Genomic DNA, 20,420 nt, shown 5'->3' on the forward strand with positions numbered 1-20,420 from the left:
GGGAAAGAGAGAAATTGAAGAAGGAATTTTTAGGACAAAAGGGACCAGAAAATGAAGATTCGCAAAATTCTCAACCTATCCATATTGGAAAAAATAAGAAAGCATGTTCTGAAGAGAACACCAAAGTTATGGCTGGACAGTAATTTGCTAAAGAGATTAGCCATGTTAGTTGCAGATCTAGTCCTCTATTTCAAAAGAAACCTTTCAGCTTGGGCTAAAGAGGACAGAGACAGGATGAAATAGAGAAAGACTGTCAGACTTGTAAGATTCTATAGACAGAAAATGGGCCAATAGAACTCCTCTGCTACAAACATGTGTTATCCTTCAAGAAAAGATGTGAATGACCCTAAGAGTGGTTCAGGTAACAGTGGAGCTTTCACTGCTACAAGAGCCCTGACCACACAGGCCAGAGGACTGGGTTCTTGTCTCTCCTGTTCCTAGGTGTTGGGTCCACCACCCAGAGTCAAGGGGGCAACCCCAAACCAGGTAGGCCTGAAAGAAAGGGCCAATAAAAACTATTTTCAAGCTTTCACATCTAATGAAATTTGTTCTGCCAGGTCTGAATTTGCTTAGGACTTTGTGATCCCATTTTTTTTTTTTCCTTCAAATTTCTCCCTTTTTGGAATGGAAATGTCTGTCATATGTCTGTCCTACCACTGTCTTTTGGAAACAGGAAGTTGATATGTGGTTTCACGGGTTTGCTGATAAACAAGTATTTTACCCCAGAATAAACCATACCCTAAGTCTTACCCATAATTATTTCGATAATTTAGATGATGAGATTTGGAACTTTGAGTTAACAACATCTAGATGAGATTTTGGAGTTATAGTTGAACTGTAGGGGATGTGGAGATGATGTTATTTTGCACATGGGAAGGACTCGAATACTAAGGACTTGACTTGTATCCTCTCTCTATCCCCTTTCCGATATACAGAATTCCTAATCCCTAGTGCCTTAGAATGTGATATTATTTAGAAACAGGCTCTTTACAGAGGTATTCAAGTAAAAATGTGGTTAGTAGAGTGGGTCCTAATCCAGTATAATATCCTTATAAAAACACACTAATATCATGTGAGAACAGAAACAGAAATCAGAATGATGCTTCTATAAGCCAAGAAACACTAAAGATTGCAAACTACAAGAAACTAGAACAGAGGCATTTAATAGATTCTCATTAAGAAAGAACCAACCCTACTAATATTTTATCTGAGCATCTGGCCTCGAGAATTCTGAAACAATAAATTTCCACTGTTTAAGGCACCTAATTTGTGACTTTGTTTTGGAAGCATCAGGTATCTTAATACAAAGGAGAGACAAAGGAGTTGTACTAGTTTGCAGTCACACCAACAGTGAACAAGCGTTCCTTTTTCTCCATACCCAGAATATTATAAAAATAAATAGTATAAATACTATAAAAATACTATAATCTATGCTTACATACTTGAAAATGTGGAGGATATGGACAAATTCTTGGAAACATACAACCTCTCTAGGCTTAATCAGACACTAGCCTACGGAAAGAATTTATGATTAAGATCCCAAAAACAAATAGAACAAAAGCAAAAATAAACAATGAGAACTTTATTAAACTAAAAGCTTCTGCACACCAAAACAAATAAAAGGGTAGAGAGACAATCTACAAAATGGGATAAAATATTTGCAGGCTATGAATCTCAAAAAAACATTTTTTAAAGTCAAAAAAATAACAGATATTAGCATGGATGCAGTGAAAAGGGAATGCTTGTGCTCTGTTGGTGGGAATGTAAATTAGTATACCCTCTATGGAAATTAGTATAGAGACTTCTCAAAGAACTATTAATAAAAATAGGTCTACCATTCAATGCTACAATCCCACGACTAGTATCTGCCCAATGGAAAAGACATCATTATATCAAAAAGACACCTGCACTTGATTGCAGTGCAATTCACAATTGCAAAGATATGGAATAGACTTACATACTCATCAACCAATGAGTGAATAAAGAAAATGTGGTATGAATATGTATACCATGGAATACTACTTAACCATAAAAAAAGAATATAATAATGTCTTCTGAAGCAATTTGAATGAACTAGAAACCATTATCCTGAGTGAAGTAACTCAGGAATGGAAAACCAAATACAGCATGTTCTCGATTATAAGTGGGATCCAAGGTGTGGCTATACATGGCCATACAGTGTGGTTTTAGTGGACATTTAAGACTCATAATGGGGGGAGGGGTGATAGATGAAAAATAATTTATTGGGCACAATGTGCACTACTCAGGTGATGGGTACACTAAAAAACCAAACTTCACCACTAGACCAGATATTCACATAACAAACTCCAGTTTTACACCTGTACCCCTAAATCTATTGAAATTTTGAAAATTAAAAATAAATAAATTATGGTATTATTTATCCTAAATCTATAATATAAAAAAAGATCTCACATCAAGATCTTTCCAAGAGATAAAGTAAAAAAGAAAAGTGAAGAATGCATATCTAGTATGCTAGCCAGGCAGAAAGAAGGAAGAGGAAATTTTAAAAATTACAAGAGGAAAAATCACAGACACTTATGTTTACAAGTGAAAACACGAAAAAGATTTAATAGAATATTGCAGTTAGTTACCTTCAAGAAGATAAGAGAGTACTGTAGAATGTAAAGAAGGGGCTACAGGAAGGAACTTTTCTAAGTATACTCGTTTCATATGTATTAGTTTGGTAGTAGGTTAATGTTCAACATTGTCCAAAAATTAAATTAAATTTAAAATAGGGACTAAAACTATTGTAAAGGCACACTTAAGAAATAAACCTGAAGAAAACAAGAAAAGTATGTATCCAAAAAACTCATAAATACAGTATTTGACATAAATTCTCACTCTTGGATGGGGGGGGTCCTGTTAACTAATTACAAAATCTTTTTAGCAGATTTGTTTCTCTGTGATCTGAGACAAATAATTCTGAAGCAATTTTAGAAGTATTATAGGACTAAGTGGGTAAATGCGTTGATGTTGCTCAGAGTCAGGATTCATAGTGTAGATTTCATGGAGGAAGACAAGAATAATCCTTGCCTAGAATTGAAGGTGTCTGTGAAAATTTATGTTTCTATTATTATTATTACTGAGGATTCATTGAGGGTACAGAGAACCAGGTTACACTGATTGCATTTGTTAGGTAAAGTGCCTCTTAGAATTATAGCCCACCTCCAGGAGGTGTGTCACATACCATGACCCCACACACCTTTCTCTCCTTCCCTCTCTCCACTCCCCCACACCCCCGCCACCCACCATGTACTAGGTCATTGTCCCCATATAAGAATTGTGTACATTGGACTCTTTCTTCTCCATTTTTGTGATGGTTTGCTAAGAAGAATGTGTTCCACCTCCATCCAGGTTAATACAAAAGATGTAAAGTCTCCATCTTTTTAGTTGCTGAATAGTATTCCATGGCATACATATACCACAGCTTGTTAATCCATTCGTGGGTTGGTGGGCATTTAAGTTGTTTCCAGTTTGGCGATTGTAAATTGAGCTGCAATAAACAGTCTAGTGCAAATGTCCTTATAATAAAAGGATTTATGTTTCTACATAAGATTATGCACATGCATATTCATATGTGTGCATATGATGTGTATATATGTATTTATGTACATACATATGTTATGTGTGTGTGTGTATATATAAATACTGAGGAGTCTGATTCCAAGGCCAAAATCCTGTGTGTGATCTTTCAGACTCGACCATAAATAAAAGTCCTTAAAGCTATAACAGGGCACTTTTGGGAGATACTAAAATGTCTTTGAGTCACTCTCAGGTAGTGCTCACAGGTCATTTACAAAAGTCTGAGGTCCAGTGGGGCACTTCTCCAGCCATGTCAAGGAGTCTCAGAAAGTGCTGGTGAATACCACAGAATGCTTTTGGAAAGTTCTAATAGATTTTTACATATGATTCTCAGTTCTCAGGAGAATCAGTGGTCCTTCCCTGAGCCTCCAGCTCCCTAGACAAGCTCCTACATAAAGTAAAATTAGAAAACCAACAGAGGGCTCATAGCATCCTAGCCAGCCTCACTGGTTGTACAGGGAGCGAGAACAACAGATAATAAGATTTGGGCCAAATTCAGATTTCTAGGTTCATTTGTTTCAATCCTGCTAATTATCAAGCTTAATCAAACCTCAGAAGCCATGTCAATCAGCCCACAACACAGTCCAGATTGTGACTGACTAATTTTCAGGCACAGAAAAGGTTACTCCTGCCCACATAGTAAACATTGACCAATGAAGAGTGGTATAAAAATGGCAAGCATGCGCCCTCTGCTGGACAATCCAATCGGTGGCCTGGAAAAGGGACTGGTTACCAAACAATGGGGGTCTCAAGGATTCAAGTTGATACGGTTATGTCCACTATGACCAATACAGGTTCTATTCCATCTAACCCTCTCAGTGAATCTTGAGACTTTGGTAGTTTGCCTCCTGCGGAAGGAAATAATCTTATTAAACTTAGGGTGGTATATTGTGGGGTCCAGAATACAGACCTTTCCAACTTTTTAAAAAAATGAATATGCGGGTACACATTTTTAGATTACATTGCTTTCAATTCTAAGGTAAAGTTTGAATTGTAGTTGAGCCCTTCGCCCGTGGGGACATGCTGACTACCCTCCCTCACATTGTTCACGTAAGGTGAGATCCCACCAATTGCCCTCCTTCCTCTCCTCTCCCCACCATCTTGCTAGACTATATTTGTGTTTTATCATTCATGTGGGTCTGTAGTTGTTCATATATTGGTGGCATATTAGTATTGAGTATATTGAATTTTTTTTGTCCACTCTTGAGATGGTTTACTAAGAAGAATGTGTTTCAACTCCATCCTGGTAAACATAAAAGACATAGTCTCCATCTTTTCTTATGGCTAAATAATACTCCATGGTATCCATATGCCACAGTTTATTAATCCATTCATGGATTGATGGGCGTTTGGGTTGCTTCCACAACTTGGCAGTTGTGAATTAAGCTGCAATAAACATTAAATGTGGATGTGGAGAGAAGTGAACACTTCCACGCTGCTGGTGGGGCTGCAAACTAATACAACCTTTATGGAAAGAAATATGGAGAATTCTTAAAGAAATAAAAGTCAACCTTCCATTTGATCCTTCAATTCTATTACTAGGTATCTACCCAGAACAAAAATTGTTTTATCCCTCCTATTTTTTACCCAGACCTCTAATTTTTCACAAATGAACATAACTAGAGGTTAGGATAAGGTCCCTCTGTCCCTAGTGAAGACTAGAAGGTCTACAAGTAGGTCAAAGTTCAAAGTGGAGGTGAGGGAATTACATTTCTTGGACCTTTTGATGAATAAATTACTGTTGTCCCTACAATCCCTGACACGAGGATGAGAAGGAAATTCCAGTTTTCAATCTGAGGTCACTACCAACAGAACCGCTTTCCATAGCAAAACTATTGATAATGGCCCCCTCTACTGAATGTATTACTGGTTAGAAGTATTTTCTATATAAATAAAGACTAGCATTTACCTCCACATTGTGATGGGATTGCTGCAGTGAGGGTATTTTAGTGTGATATGTGGAAGATCATGTTACCAAACTTCTGGCACCTAGTGCCACTATCTACCAAAAACCATGCTGACAAGCTGGGGAAGAAAAAGGACAAACTGCTCTTGCTGAGCTTTAGAAAGACAAATACCTGTAAACTATTTCTTCAATAGACTTCTGTCTGACCTGTGTACAAGACCTCAGATGCCTTGACTCTAAACTGATGACAGCACCACAATGCTAATGTTAGTGCTACCTTTAGCACCAGTCGTACCTGACACAGTGAAAGTCACAGAGGCTATTGTCAGGATGAAACAACATGGTACACGGCAACTGATATGACGAAATGTCCCTTTAGGACCCCTCTCCACACAGATGATCAGGATTAGCTAGCCTGTGTAGGATGGTTGGCAGTATACAGCTACTATCCTTCTACAAGGCTTCCTAAACTATCCAACTATCTATAATCAATGTGTACATTATAAAATGCAAAAAGTTCCACTCCTGGAAGGAGAACTAGCCTTCCACTCTATTTATGAAACCATTTCAGTGGGCTCAAACAAGGACACTACTCAAAAAGAACCACATGCCCTGTTCTAGCACATGTGACACAAGGCTGGGCCATCATTACTTACAAAGGTTCAAGGACCTAAAACCCAAGTGAAATTCCTGGCTGTAATCTGGAAGGGCCACAGCAGCTCACTACAGAGAAGACAACTGACATGATTTTGGCCTTCCCTGATTCCAAAAATAAAACTAAAGTGAGCAGTTGAGGGGACTGTCACACTCACATTCCAGCCACAGAGATCAGACAGCACTCATCTATCATGTACCATAAAGGCCACTGCCTTTGAGTGGCTTCCTGACCAACAGGATGCCTTAGAAACCCTTCAGCTAACCACCCAGGCTGCCCCTTCACTGGATTCCTCTGATTTCTATTTACTGCTTCAGTTACAAATCTGATCAACACCTCTGTTAATCTGTTAGCTGATTGGGACTACCACAGAACAGAGATGCCCAAAGGGCTTTAGGTTTGTAAACTGCCAGTGTCAGCTGAAAGGTACCCATCCTTTATGAGACAATTACTGGCCTGGCTTTTTTCTTTGGTGATACCAAGTGCATAGTGTTGATAGTGTAATAATATTATGACAAGAAATTCTAACCAAAACATATTAATATCTTTGCATTTTATCTTGAGTTATGTTGGAGTATTCACACTTTAGGTTACAATGGTAAATTTTCTAAAAAATATGCACTCAAATTATGCATGGCACACTTTTTGGGGGCAGAGGGATTTTACCTAAAAAAAAAAAAAAAGCAAAACTATTTTTTTATGACTTCCAAGAGTCTTGTGGTTGAGTCTTTGGGGTTCTCTAAGTATAAGATCATATCATCAGTAAAGAGGGTGAGTTTGACCTCCTCTCCTCCCATTTGGATGCCCTTTATTTCCTTGTCTTGCCTAATTGTATTGGCTAGAACTTCCAGCACTATGTTGAATAGTAATGGCCACAGAGGACAACCTTGTCTGGTTCCAGTTCTAAGTGGAAAATCTTTCACTTTTACTCCATTCAGTAAAATATTAGCTGTGGGTTTGTCATAGATAGCTTTAATCAGTTTAAAAAATGTGCCACCTATGCCTATACTCTTAAGTGTTTTAATTAGAAAAGGATGATGGATTTTATCAAATGCTTTTTCTGCATCTATTGAGAGGATCATATGGGCTTTGTTTTTGCTTCAGTTGATATGGTGAATAATGTTTATGGATTGACATATATTAAACCAGCCTTGCATCCCTGGGATGAAACCTATTTGATCATGATGTATGATTTTTTTGATGATAAGCTGTAATCCATTGGCTAGGATTTCGTTAACAATTTTTGCATCTATATTCATTAGTGAAATTGGTCTGAAATTCTCCTTTTTAGTTGGTTCTTTTCCTGGTTTTGGTATCAGGGTGATATTTGCTTCATAGAACATGTTGGAGAAGATTCCTTCCTCCTCAATTTTTTGGAATAATTTTTACAATATAGGAATAAGCTCTTCTTTGAAGGTTTAAATAGAATTCTGGTGTGAAGCCATCTAGACCAGGGCATTTTTTTTTTTTTTTTGGTTGGGAGATTTTTTATTGTTTCTTTAATCTCAGTGCTTTAAATTGGTCTGTTCAGATCTATTTCATCTGGGCTAAGTATAATTAGAACACTGAAGAGTATAGACATAGGTGGCACATTTCTTAAACTGATCGAAGCCATCTATGACAAACCCACAGCGAATATTTTACTGAATAGAGTAAACCTGTAAGCTTTTCCACTTAGAACTGGAACCAAGCAAGGTTGTCCTCTGTCACCATTACTATTCAACATAGTGCTGGAAGTTCTAGCCAATGCAATTAGGCAAGACAAGGAAATAAAGGGCATCCAGATGGGAGCAGAGGAGATCAAACTCTCCCTCTTTGCTGATGATACGATCTTATACTTAGAGAACCCCAAAGACTAAATCACAAGACTCCTGGAAGTAATCAAAAAATACAGTAATGTCTCAGGATATAAAATCAATGTCCACAAGTCAGTTGCCTTTGTATACGCCAACAACAGTCAAGATGAGAGGCTAATTAAGGACACAACTCCCTTCATCATAGCCCCAAAGAAAATGAAATACTTAGGAATATACCTAACAAAAGAGGTGAAGGACCTCTATAAAGAAAATTATGAAAACCAAAGAAAGGAAATAGCAGAGGACTTTAACAAATGGAAGAACATACCATGCTCATGGCTGAGAAGAATCAACATTGTTAAAATCTCTATACTTCCCAGAGCAATCTACTGATTCAATGCCATCCCTATTAAAATACCAACATCCTATTTTCAAGACTTGGAAAAAATAATTCTGCATTTTGCATGGAACCAGAAAAAAAACCATATAGCTAAGGCAGTTCTTAGTAATAAAAAGAAAGCCAGGAGCATCAGCATACCAGATTTTAGGCTGTACTATAAGGCCATAGAAGTCAAGACAGCGTGGTACTGGCACAAAAATAGAAACATAGACATTTGGAATCGAATACAAAACCAGGGAATGAAACAAACATCTTACAACCACCCAATCTTCGATAAATCAAACAAGAACATACAATGGGAGAAAGACTCCCTATTCAATAAATGTTGCTAGGAGAACTGGATATCCACATGTAAAAGACTGAAACTGGACCCACACCTTTCTCCACTCACAAAAATTGATTCAAGATGGATAAAAGACTTAAATTTAAGACATGAAACAATAAAAATCCTCAAAGAAAGCATAGGAAAAACACTGGAAGATATTGGCCTGGGGAAAGACTTCATGAAGAAGACTGCCATGGCAATTGCAACAACAACAAAAATAAACAAATCGAACTTAATTAAACTGAAAAGCTTCTGTACAGCTAAGGGGACAACAACCAAAGCAAATAGACAACCTACACAATGGGAAAGGAATCAGGCAAAAGCTTGATAACTAGGATCTATAGAGAACTCAAATTAATCCACATGAAAAAAGCCAACAATCCCATATATCAATGGGCAAGAGACATGAATAGAACCTTCTCTAAAGAAGACAGATGAATGGCTAACATACATATGAAAAAATTCTCATCATCCCTAATTATTAGAGAAATGCAAATCAAAACCACCCTGAGATACCATCTAACCCCAGCAAGAATGGTCCACATCACAAAATCTCAAAACTGCAGAGGCTGGCGTGAATGTGGAGAGAAAGAAACACTTTTACACTGCTGGTGGGACTGCAAACTAGTACAACCTTTTTGGGAGGAAGTATGGAGAAACCTCAAAGAACTCAGGCTAGACCTCCCATTTGATCCTGCAATCCCATTACTGGGCATCTATCCAAAAGGAAAAAAAAACAAGAAAAAAATATTTTATTATAAAGAGACTTGTACTAGACCGTTTATCACAGCTCAATTTACAATTGCTAAAATGTGGAAACCCAGGAATGGATTGGCAAGCTGTGGCATATGTATACCATGGAATACTATTCAGCCATTTTAAAAAATGGAGATTTCGCAGCATTTGTATTAACCTGGATGGAGGTGGAACACATTATTGTTAGTGAAGCATCACAGGAATGGAGAAGCATGAATCCTATGTATTCAACTTTGATTTAAGGACAATTAATGACATGGTGGGGTGGGGGGAAGGGGAGAGCAGACAGAGAGAGAAGAAGGGAGGGAGTGAGGGAAGGAAAATTAAAAAAAAAGAAAACAGTGACTAATTCTCACATAAATTGGATTTAATTTTGACCAAAGTACATTATTTGAACAATAATTTTTAATTCAACTTGTTAATAAGTTGTTTAGGATATTGCATCCTCATTTATAAGTGAAATATGTTTATAATTTCCCTTTATAATAATATATCTTTTCCAATTTAAATATCAGGTATATCCAGATGAAGTAGAATAATTTTGAAGTATTTCTTCTTTTTCTATTGTCTATAAGATTTGGCATGATCTGTTTTTTGAAATTAGCTTCTATTTTTATTTATAAATATTAGTTGTCTATTTTTTGAGACTTTGGGGGAAAAAAAGAAGTTAACTGATGACTCCATACTGAACCTCAGAGTCAAAGCATTCTATGATACACATACTCTTATCTGACAATGTGAATGTTACTTTTTTTGCATTATTGTTATTATTACTGCTCAATATTTCGTTGCGGCAATTATCTGATTTCTTTTCCGAATGTATTTATCTTCCTTCATTCTTTACGAGGTTTTTGTTTCTAGTCCTTATCTTAAGCATTGTTATTGTTATTAAATTTTAAACCTTTTTAATTTTGTGAAGGCAAAAAGTGGAAACCAAATAAACACATGTATATGTATAGATAAAATAAAAAAAACAAACCTAAAGAAAGAAGTTCTTCTTACGAATTTAATTATAAAAATAGCAGTAATTATTATACTTACCACTGAGTCTTTCTTCTTCAGAACTTTTTTCTTTCTCTGTTTGCTCTTGGGTTTTTGACACTGAATCTTGATCTTCAGGCATAATATTTTCATCTGTTACTTTATCATGAGCTACATTAAGAGAGAAATTTAGTCCCTTAATAGAAAAGTAGATCTACTATGAAATCTCTAGATTCTAAATTGTTAACAAGTAGCAGTGACAATTTCACTCATTTTACAAAGTTATTAAGTAAATTACTGTAATGCTAGATCTGACACAAAATTGTTAAAACATTTTAATACGTATTGGAGATACATCATTATTTAATAAATATTCCTATGCATGAAATATGTTTTATAGTCTCTAATTTCCCTAGATTTTTTTATACTTCAGGCTAATACATATTCACAGACCAAACAATGAAAATACATAAGTTCTAGGGCATTCATTGCATTACATTTGTAACTGCAAAATATTCAACACTATCAAAATTTTCAAGCATAGGATGTATAAATATGTATGTAAATATATATTGGTTTATGAATATATAGAGATATAGATATAGCATAGATAGTATAGGATATGGTATAAACAACTGTACCTACAGTGACACGTTCTCCTCCCATCTGTTCTAACACATCCTACCCTTGCCCAGTGTCATTTCATAGGAAAATGAAACACAGTGGAGTGACCTTTCATATTCCGACTCTTGCTTATGTTGCCACAGTAAGTGAAAAAACGCTCAACTGTTACTTTTAATTTGGGCTATTCTCTTAATTGGCCACCTTGACACCAGCCAGCTTTCTCAGTGACCAATGGCTGTGAGCAGGATGGTCAATTAAGCACAATGCCTTTCTGAAAAAGGAAAAAGCATGAAGAGCCCCAGGATAAAGTTGTGTGAGATGCTAGAGCTCCCGGGGCCTCTTGGGGGATACTAAAAGATCATTTGCAGGAGCCTGAGGGTCCCACGTGCACTTTGCTGCCATATCAATGGGTCTCAAGGAGTGATTTTTGGTTTTAAGAGGTACTGATGGTCCAGGGAGTTTGGGAGTCTCTTTAGCCCCAAACTCCCTGGCCTAGATGCCTGGCAGGTCAAATTAGAGATCTAACACAGGGTCTCTGAGAAAGATAGGAAGCAACTCTTCAGCTACTGTCATTGTCCTCTGCTGATGGGATGTAAAGTTGTCATAGACCCTGTGAGCTAAATTGTAACCAGTGCTGCTGTTAGTTCTGAACAGGTACCAGGCAACAACAGTCTGTGACTCAGCAAAGTATTGAGACTCAGGGATTAATTAAAAGGAAGGTAGAGAGCCTTTTGGATTTGCTTTGCAGTGTGACCTAGCACACCCTAAGAATGTGGGTTGTTTGCCTGCATCATGAAAGAAGAGATTAATTGTATTTAGTGATGGACAGGGGGAGCTTTTGGGGTGTGTTACTATAGAGCCCCTCCTAGACAGTGTCATGAAAGAAGCAGCTTTGTTCAGGGAGGATGAGCAAAGGAGGTCAATGAGAAGAGAACTTCTGAATTTCTCCTCTTCTTTTTCAACTAGGTACTATGTGGGCTCTGTCAGCTTTGACCCACCCGTGACATGTTCCCTGTGACTAAAACATTTTTAGTTGGCTACAGAGGCTACACCCCTGCAAATCATGCTGATGTCTCTTGGTTAAGAGTGAGAGTGGTTGATGATAAGATTTTTAACAAGACTTTCAGGGTCAGACTTCCAGGGTCACATTAGTGCCAGCCTTACTGATTAAAGAGCAGAACTAAATCACTAATGTCAAATCAGTTGGTTGGTGATATAATCCAGATCGTAACTTCATGTATTTACTGTAACAGTGTAAGCAACAATCTAATTGTGACAAATTCCTGAACATGGAAAATTAACTACTGTCAAATAGCAGTGACCATCAGAGATGTCAAAATAAAAATGGTAATCAGATGCACACTTCTGGATGATCTGGTAAAGGGCCTCATCAAAAAGATCTCCAGGGCTGGTTACCCAACAATGAAGTCTCAAAAGAGAAAATTAATGGGCTTTCTAATCCAAGGAATTCATGGCCTGGTAATATACCATTAGGTGCCCAAAGGCAGCCCCTAGGGACTGCCCAATGATGGTCCCTAAGACTAATATTAACAAATGCTGTTCCTTCTTTTCCCAATGAATTTTGAAAAGAATCAGAGAGCTTTGCCAAGTTCTACCCAAATCTCTTAGCTTTAAAAATAAAAACAAAAACAAGACTATAATATGGCCAATATCTCAGTGAGGAATGAAGACTCTATATCAAATTTCAAGTCATACATGGGGGAGAATTTCATTTCTTAGATTTTTTGGATAAAGCTGCATAGGTGACTACCATCCTTAAAACATAAAATTCTGTAAGTAAATATAGGAAAAACTCTCCTAGATAGGCAAAGAATTTATGACTAACACCGTAAAGGCAGTTACAGAACAAAAAAAAATAAATAAGATTTGATAAAATTAGAAAGCTTCTGTCCATCAAAGGAAATAATCAACAGAGAAAACAGCCTATGGGGGAAATATTCACAACTATATACCCCCAAAAGGGCTAATATCCAGAATTGACAAGGAATTCAAGCAAATCAATAAAATACAAACAACCCCATTAAAAAGTAGGTAAAATATATGAATAGAAGCTTTACAAAAGAAGATAAACAAATGGCCAACAAGCATATGAAAAATGCTCAACATCACTAACCATCAGGGAAATTAAAACCACACTGAGATTTCACCTTACTCCTGTTTGAATGGCTTTTATTTAAAAGCAAAGAACAACAGATTCTGGCATGGATACAAACAGAAAGGAATGATGCATTCTACATTGTTGGTGGGATTGCAAAGTAGTGCAACCTCTGTGGAAAACAGTATGCAGATTCCTCACAGAACTAAAAGTAGACCTACCATTCAATCCAGCAATCCAACTACTGGGTCTACACTCAAAGGAAAAGAAGTCATTTTATCAAAAAGACACCTGTACTTGAATGTTTATTGCAGCACAATTCACAATTGCAAAGATGTGGATTTAACCTAAAGTGCCCATCAATTCATGAGTGGATCAATAAAATGTAGTATATGTATACCATGGAATACTACCACTTACCCATTAAAAAAAAGGATGAATTAATGCCTTTTGCAACAATTTGTATTGGATAGAACTGGAGACCATTCTCCTAAGTGAAGTATCTCAAGAATGGAAAAACACCACCTATACTCTCTATTAAATTGGAATTAACCAGTGGGCACACATTTACACAGAAGGAAGTAAAACTCATTGGAAATCAAGCAGAAGGGAGAGGTGAAGAGAGGAGGAGCAAAAATCTACTTGATGGTTACAACTAAGACTAGCTGGGTGAAAGGCATACTTATAGCAAAGGCATACTTATAGCCAAGCTTTACAAAAGCGATCCATGTAACAAAAACATTTGTACCCCCATAATATTTTGAAATTTTTAAATAATAATTCATAACCTCTAAATAGCCTCTCCCAGAGGGAGTACTAACCTTCTATTATATTTTTGATTTCAATTAAGTGACTGCAAGCAAGGATATCACCTAAAATGACTAGATACCCTAATGATGCACCAATAATTCTTAGTGGGATCATTATTTTATGGACAAATTATGGTTACCCAGCACTCTAGAAAAATTCCTGGGACTGATGTCCAAGGGATATGTCAATTATTATAGACCATGTTTTGATCACCTCTGGTCGAAGAAATAAAACCAGGCCCAGCAATCAGTGGGATGATTCAGATATGTACACTCTCATTTTCCCTGTATGGGGCTCTTGATGACATCCATCTGTGGGGCTACCTGGAAAGTTGTTTCATTTCAGTGGAGTCATGACTATGAGCATGCCCTATAGGGCCTTAGACAGGCTCCCTAGGCTGCCTTCCCCTGTGTTCTTCTGATCCATATTTGCTGGTTTTGAGTTACAGATCTTAGCAGTATCTCTGCCAACTAGAGCCTGTGGCAGGAAGTTATTGCTTTAGGTCAGAGACACTCACTAAGTATTTGGATGTGTAAGTACCTGGAGTCAGCTGAAAGGTGCATTACTTTGGAAAGATGATCATTCCCCTGTTATAGGGCCTTGGGGGATATAGCATGTCCTGTGGTCATGAAATAATCTTAGGGCCAGAATGTCAGCCAAAGGGTATCCATACTTTTGCTTTTTTCCCTCTAGTTATGGCAGGGTATTTACACTTTAGTCAAAGAGTAAAATTTCTGTAAAATATGTGCTAACATACATATGCATGAACCAAAGTATAAATATCTTTTGAGGAGCTTACTTTAAATAATTTAAAGTTATCTGTAATCACTTGCATTTCTGATTTTGATAGCGAGTATTGATGCTTAAGCCTAAGATTTTCATCTGTTCTTCATCATGAGCTACATAAAGACATTCATTTATTCCACTAAGTGAAAAAGAGATCTATTTGAATCTCCTAGTTTTCAGATTTACAACAAATGTGTAGCAGCATTTTCTCACATTCTTAAATATCATAATACTATATCAAATGTAAAAAGCATAAGAAGATTTTTACTGGGTATGTGTTGAAGCTATCCCATCATATCACTAATATTCTTAGGCTTTGAATATGTTTTATCTTAATCTCTAGCTTTCTTAGCTTTCTTATGTTTTCAGTTAATACATATTCATAGGCCAAACAATGAAAATGCACACACACAAGGTTACTCATTATAGCAGTGTTGTAATTGCAAATACTAAAAAACCACCTAAATGTGCAAGCATAGGATATTGGTTGAAAAGCGTATAAACTATGGTAATATCAACTATGGGATATAATGTAGTCCAAACAACTGTACATCCAGTTATACAAGAAATGAAAAAGATTGCTACAAACAGACTTGGAAGTATTCTCTGAAATAATGTTTAATGGAAAAAAACTGAGAGACTATCCAGTATGAAATAGTAAGAAAGAGAAGTAAGAAAAAATATAGAGAGATAAAAGTTTTTTTTGTTTGTTTGTTTGTTTTTTTTGTAGAGACAGAGTCTCACTGTACCGCCCTCGGTAGAGTGCCGTGGCCTCACACAGCTCACAGCAACCTCCAACTCCTGGGCTTAAGCGATTCTCTTGCCTCAGCCTCCCGAGTAGCTGGGACTACAGGCACCCGCCACAACGCCCAGCTATTTTTTGGTTGCAGTTCAGCCGGGGCCGGGTTTGAACCCGCCACCCTCGGTATATGGGGCCAGAGCCTTACCAACTAAGCCACAGGCGCCGCCCGAGATACAAGTTTTTACAGAACAAAATACAGGAAAGAATAAACCAGAAAACAAAGTAGTTGGTCACTGAAAGTCATTCCAGGCAGTGCTTGCTGGGTTGCACTCAGTGACTACTGTTAGCTCTAACTGTGACAGACAGCCTATAATGACAGAGCCGGTTTTCAACACTCATGTTTAATGAGAAAAGATGTATATCTCTCAGGTTTACTTCTCCAGTGACCTGTGAAGACTATAGAAACTTGAGCAGTTTCTTTCAACCACAAAGAAGATAATCTTATCAACTCGAGGGGTGACAGGAGCACCTTGCGTGTGTGTTGCAATAAATGCCTTCATTCTGGGCGACCTGACAGCAACCAGTAAAGATGAGAAAGGGAGAAGAGAGAAAAAGACATGAACCCCAAAGACTGTCTCTTTATAGAGATCTTTCACGTCCTTTGTTAGATAAACTCCCAAATATTTCATCTTCTTTGGCACTACTGTGAAAGGAATAGAGTCCTTGACTGTTTTTTCAGCTTGACTATTGTTGGTATATACAAAGGCTACCAATTTATGAGGGTTGATTCTGTAACCTGAGACGCTACTGTATTCCTTGATCACTTCTAAGAGTTTTGTAGTAGAATCCCTGGTGTTTTCCAGATATACAATCATGTCATCTGCGACGAGTGAAAGTTTGATCTCTTCTGACCCTATATGGATACCCTTGATCACCTTTTCTTCCATACTCGCAGTGGCTAAACTTCCATTACAATGTTAAAGAGCAATGGAGACAATGGGCAGCCTTGCCTGGTTCCTGATCTGAGTGGAAATAATTTCAATTTAACTCCATTCAATAGGCTGTGGGTTTGCTGTAGATGGCCCCTATCAGTTTAAGAAATGTCCCTTCTATACCAACTTTCTTAAGTGTTCTGATCATGAAGGGATGCTGGGTATTATCAAAAGCTTTTTCTGCATCAATTGAGAGAATCATATGGTCTTTGTTTTTTAATTTGTTTATGTGATGAATTATATTTATAGATTTACGTATACTGAACCAGCCTTGAGACACTGGGATAAAACCCACTTGGTCATGGTGTGTATAATTTGTTTGATGTGTTGCTGGATTCTGTTTGTTAGGATCCTGTTGAATATTTTGCATCAATATTCATTAGTGATATTGGTCTATAATTCTCTTTTTTGTGGGTCTTTTCCTGGTTTGGGGATCAGGGTGATGTTTGCTTCATAGAACATGTGGATAGTATTCTTTCTTTGTCTATATTTTAGAAAAGGTTGAGTAATATAGGTACTAATTCCTCTTTAAAGGTTTGGTAGAATTCTGATGTGAAGCCATCTGGTGCTGGGCTTTTCTTTTTAGGGAGATTTTGTATAGTTGATGCTATTTCAGAACTTGATATAGGCCTATTCAACATTTCCACTTCATCCTGGCTAAGTCATGGAAGGTGACGTGCTTCCAAGTACTGGTCAATTTCCTTCAGATTTTCATATTTCTGAGAATCAAGTTTCCAATAATATTCATTAAGGATTTTTTTAATTTCTGAGGAGTCTGTTGTTATTTCGTCATTACCATTTCTAATTGATGAAATTAGAGATTTTACTATTTTTTTCCTAGTTAGGTTAGCCAAAGGTTTATCTATTTTATTGACCTTTTCAAAAAACCAACCTTTTGATTTATTGATCTGTTGTATAATCCTTTTTTTTTCAATTTCATTTAATTCTGCTCTAATTTTGGTTATTTCTTTTCTTCTGCTGGGTTTGAGGTTGGAATGTTCTTCCTTTTTCAGCTGCTTGAGTTGTCCTATTAAGTTGTTAACTTCTTCTCTTTCTGTTCTCTTGAGGAAGGCTTGCAGTACTATAAATTTCCCTCTTAGGACTGCCTTTGCGGTATCCCACAGGTTCTGATAATTCATATCTTCATTATCATTTTGATCCAAAAATTTGGTAACTTCCTTCTTAATCTCATCTCTGACCCAGCTATCATTCAGCATAAGGTTATTTAACTTCCATGTTTTTGTATGAATATGCAAATTCCTACTGTTGCTGAGTTCAACTTTTATTCCATTGTGGTCCGAGAAGATGCAAGGAATAATTTCTATTCTTTTAAATTTACTGAGGTTAGACTTGTGACCTAAGATGTGATTGATTTTGGAGTATGTTCCATGGGCTGATGAGAAGAATGTGTATTCAGTTTTGTTGGGATGAAATGTTCAGTAGATGTCTATTAAATCCAAATGTTGAATGGTTAACTTTAAATCTAAAATTTTTTTGCTCAGTTTCTTATTGGAGGATCTATCCAACACTGCCAAAGGAGTGTTAAAATCTCCGGCTATTATGGAGCTGGAGGAAATCAAGGGATGGTCATCTATATTCCAGGCAAATGGCAATCAGAAAAAAAGCAGGTGTTGCAATTCTATTCGCAGATACAATAGGCTTTAAACCAACAAAAGTAAGGAAGGATAAGGATGGTCATTTCATATTTCTTAAGGGTAATACTCAATATAATGATATTTCAATTATTAATATTTATACACCTAACCAGAATGCACCTCAATTTTTAAGAGAAACTCTAACAGACATGAGCAAGATGAAGATTACAAATACAATAATTGCATAAGAACTACAAAAAATAGTGGCAGACATATTTATGAACCATAACACAAACTTCTCCTGAATTTACTTGAAAATAATTTTATAAAACTGTAATTAGTTACTTACTTTGGAAAGTAAAATCATGCTCTCAGACAATGGTGGGGTTATAAACACTACTAAACACAAAAATAACTCTGTGCTAAAAGGTCTGGATAGGCCAATTAATCAGAAAATTTTCCTTCATTTGTGTAAAATTAAAGGGAGAGAATTTCAAAGTTACAAAAGTGACGTACTTCTTAAAACAGACCACAAAGGTGAGATAGAAAATTGGAGTGAATAGATTCATAAATGTGTTTGGAGGAAGTCTTCTTAAACTTCTAGAAGTAGCTGACCACACGAATACCAAATTAAATCAAACTTTCACTTTAATTCTCTAGTTACCTTAGGGTATTCATATATAGGTAAAAGTGTAAAATTTCTACAATTTATATCTTCAAATAAAAGTTCATAATCCAAAAAGAGAGATCTACTGATGAATTTAGCTTAAAATAATTTTAAGACATGTGCAATCATTATACTTATACTTACATCTTTCCATTTTAGGAGTTCTTAATTTCTTTTCTTTCCTTTGGATTTCTGTTGCTGAATCTTTCTCCTCTAGCATTAAGTTTACATCTAGGATTTCATCAGGAAATTAAAAGGATTCTTTTTAGTATACTAAGTAGAAACACAAATCCAGTGTGCAACTTCTAGACTTCTAAATAAAAAAGGTACACAGCAGCATTTTCTAAAAGTTATTAAGTAAATTACCACAATCCTGGATACAATGTGAAAATTGTCAAAACCATTTCAGTAGGGGGCTGTTTCCTTGTTTCTAGGACATAATGTTAAGCTTACAAATTCATGATAAAAAAAATCAATTATACTGTGCTAGTTCTTGAATAAGATTGAAAGGGATAGAAGACAAAATATAATTGCCACAATTACCTTCATGAAATGAAACATAAGAAAAGTAAAGTGACACAATACACTTGGTTACCTACTGGAGGGAAGGGGTGGACTGAGAGAATGCAAAGGGAAGGGGAGAGTTAGGCAGAAGAGCCCTGCACCAGACAGAGCCACACCAAAATTCTACCAGACCTAGAAAAAGAACGGACACCTATTCTACTGATACCGGTCCAAAACATCGAGGAGGAAATCCTCCCTAACTCATTCTACAAAGTCAGTATTTACCCTCATAGCAAAGCCAGGAAAGGATACATAACAAAAGCAAACTACAAAGCTATATCCCTTATGAAGATGGACACAAAAATCTTCAACAAATTCTAACAAATCAAATTCAACAACACATCCAAAGGATATCCATAGTCAATTGAGTTATATCCAATGAATGCAATAATGGTTTAACATACACAAATCAATAAACACACTGACCTCATAACCAACCAAACTAAAAACTATGTGATCATCTTAATAGATGCAGAAAGAGAATTCTATAAGAGCCAGCACCCATCCATGCCAAAAACCCTAAAAAGCTGAGTATAGTAAGAACAAACCTGCAAATAACAAAAGCCAGACATGACAAACCCACAGCAAACATCACATTGATTGAGGAGAAGATAAGAACATTCCCCATAGACTTGGAACAAGACAGGTGCCCACTGTCACCACTTCTATTCTACAGAGCACTGGAAGTCTCAGTCAATGCAATCAGGGAAGACAAAGAAATAAGGGGCACCCAAATCAGAACTAAGGAGAGGAAAATATCCAGGTTTGCCACTGATGTCTTTTCATACCTAGAAAACCTTATCATTCCACAAAAAGTCCTACAACTAATATAAATTCAGCAAAGTCTCAGGTATGGAATCAAATCAGGAGCTTTTCTATGCACTATTAACAGCCAAGCTGACAAGCAAATCAAGAACCCAATTGCACTTAAAATAGCAGCCAAAAACAAAACAAAACATCCTAAGAATATACTTAATGAGGAAGGTAAAAGATCTCTACGTGGAGAAAAACAAAATACTGCTGAAAAAAATCCCTGACGACACAGACAAATAAGGAAAGAAACATGTCATGCTCACGGGATTGGAAGAATCCACATTGTTAA

The 20,420-nt window shown here is 36.6% G+C and overlaps 1 protein-coding gene across 1 annotated transcript in view; it reads right to left on the reverse strand.

Annotated features, from left to right (window-relative positions):
• The window catches only part of LOC128572618 (coiled-coil domain-containing protein 7-like), a 117,681-nt gene extending 98,702 nt beyond the window's left edge, over positions 1–18,979 (reverse strand). The window contains exons 1-2 of the mRNA XM_053572588.1: positions 18,899–18,979; positions 10,483–10,593 (exon numbers count right to left, since the gene is read on the reverse strand). Of these exons, the coding sequence (XP_053428563.1) occupies positions 10,483–10,593; positions 18,899–18,974 (187 nt within the window). The 5' untranslated portion in view covers positions 18,975–18,979. The remainder of the gene's footprint in view (positions 1–10,482; positions 10,594–18,898) is intronic.
• Positions 18,980–20,420: the final 1,441 nt, after the last annotated feature.

This window comes from Nycticebus coucang, chromosome 20 (genome assembly GCF_027406575.1).
Source record: "Nycticebus coucang isolate mNycCou1 chromosome 20, mNycCou1.pri, whole genome shotgun sequence".
NCBI lineage: Eukaryota > Metazoa > Chordata > Mammalia > Primates > Lorisidae > Nycticebus > Nycticebus coucang.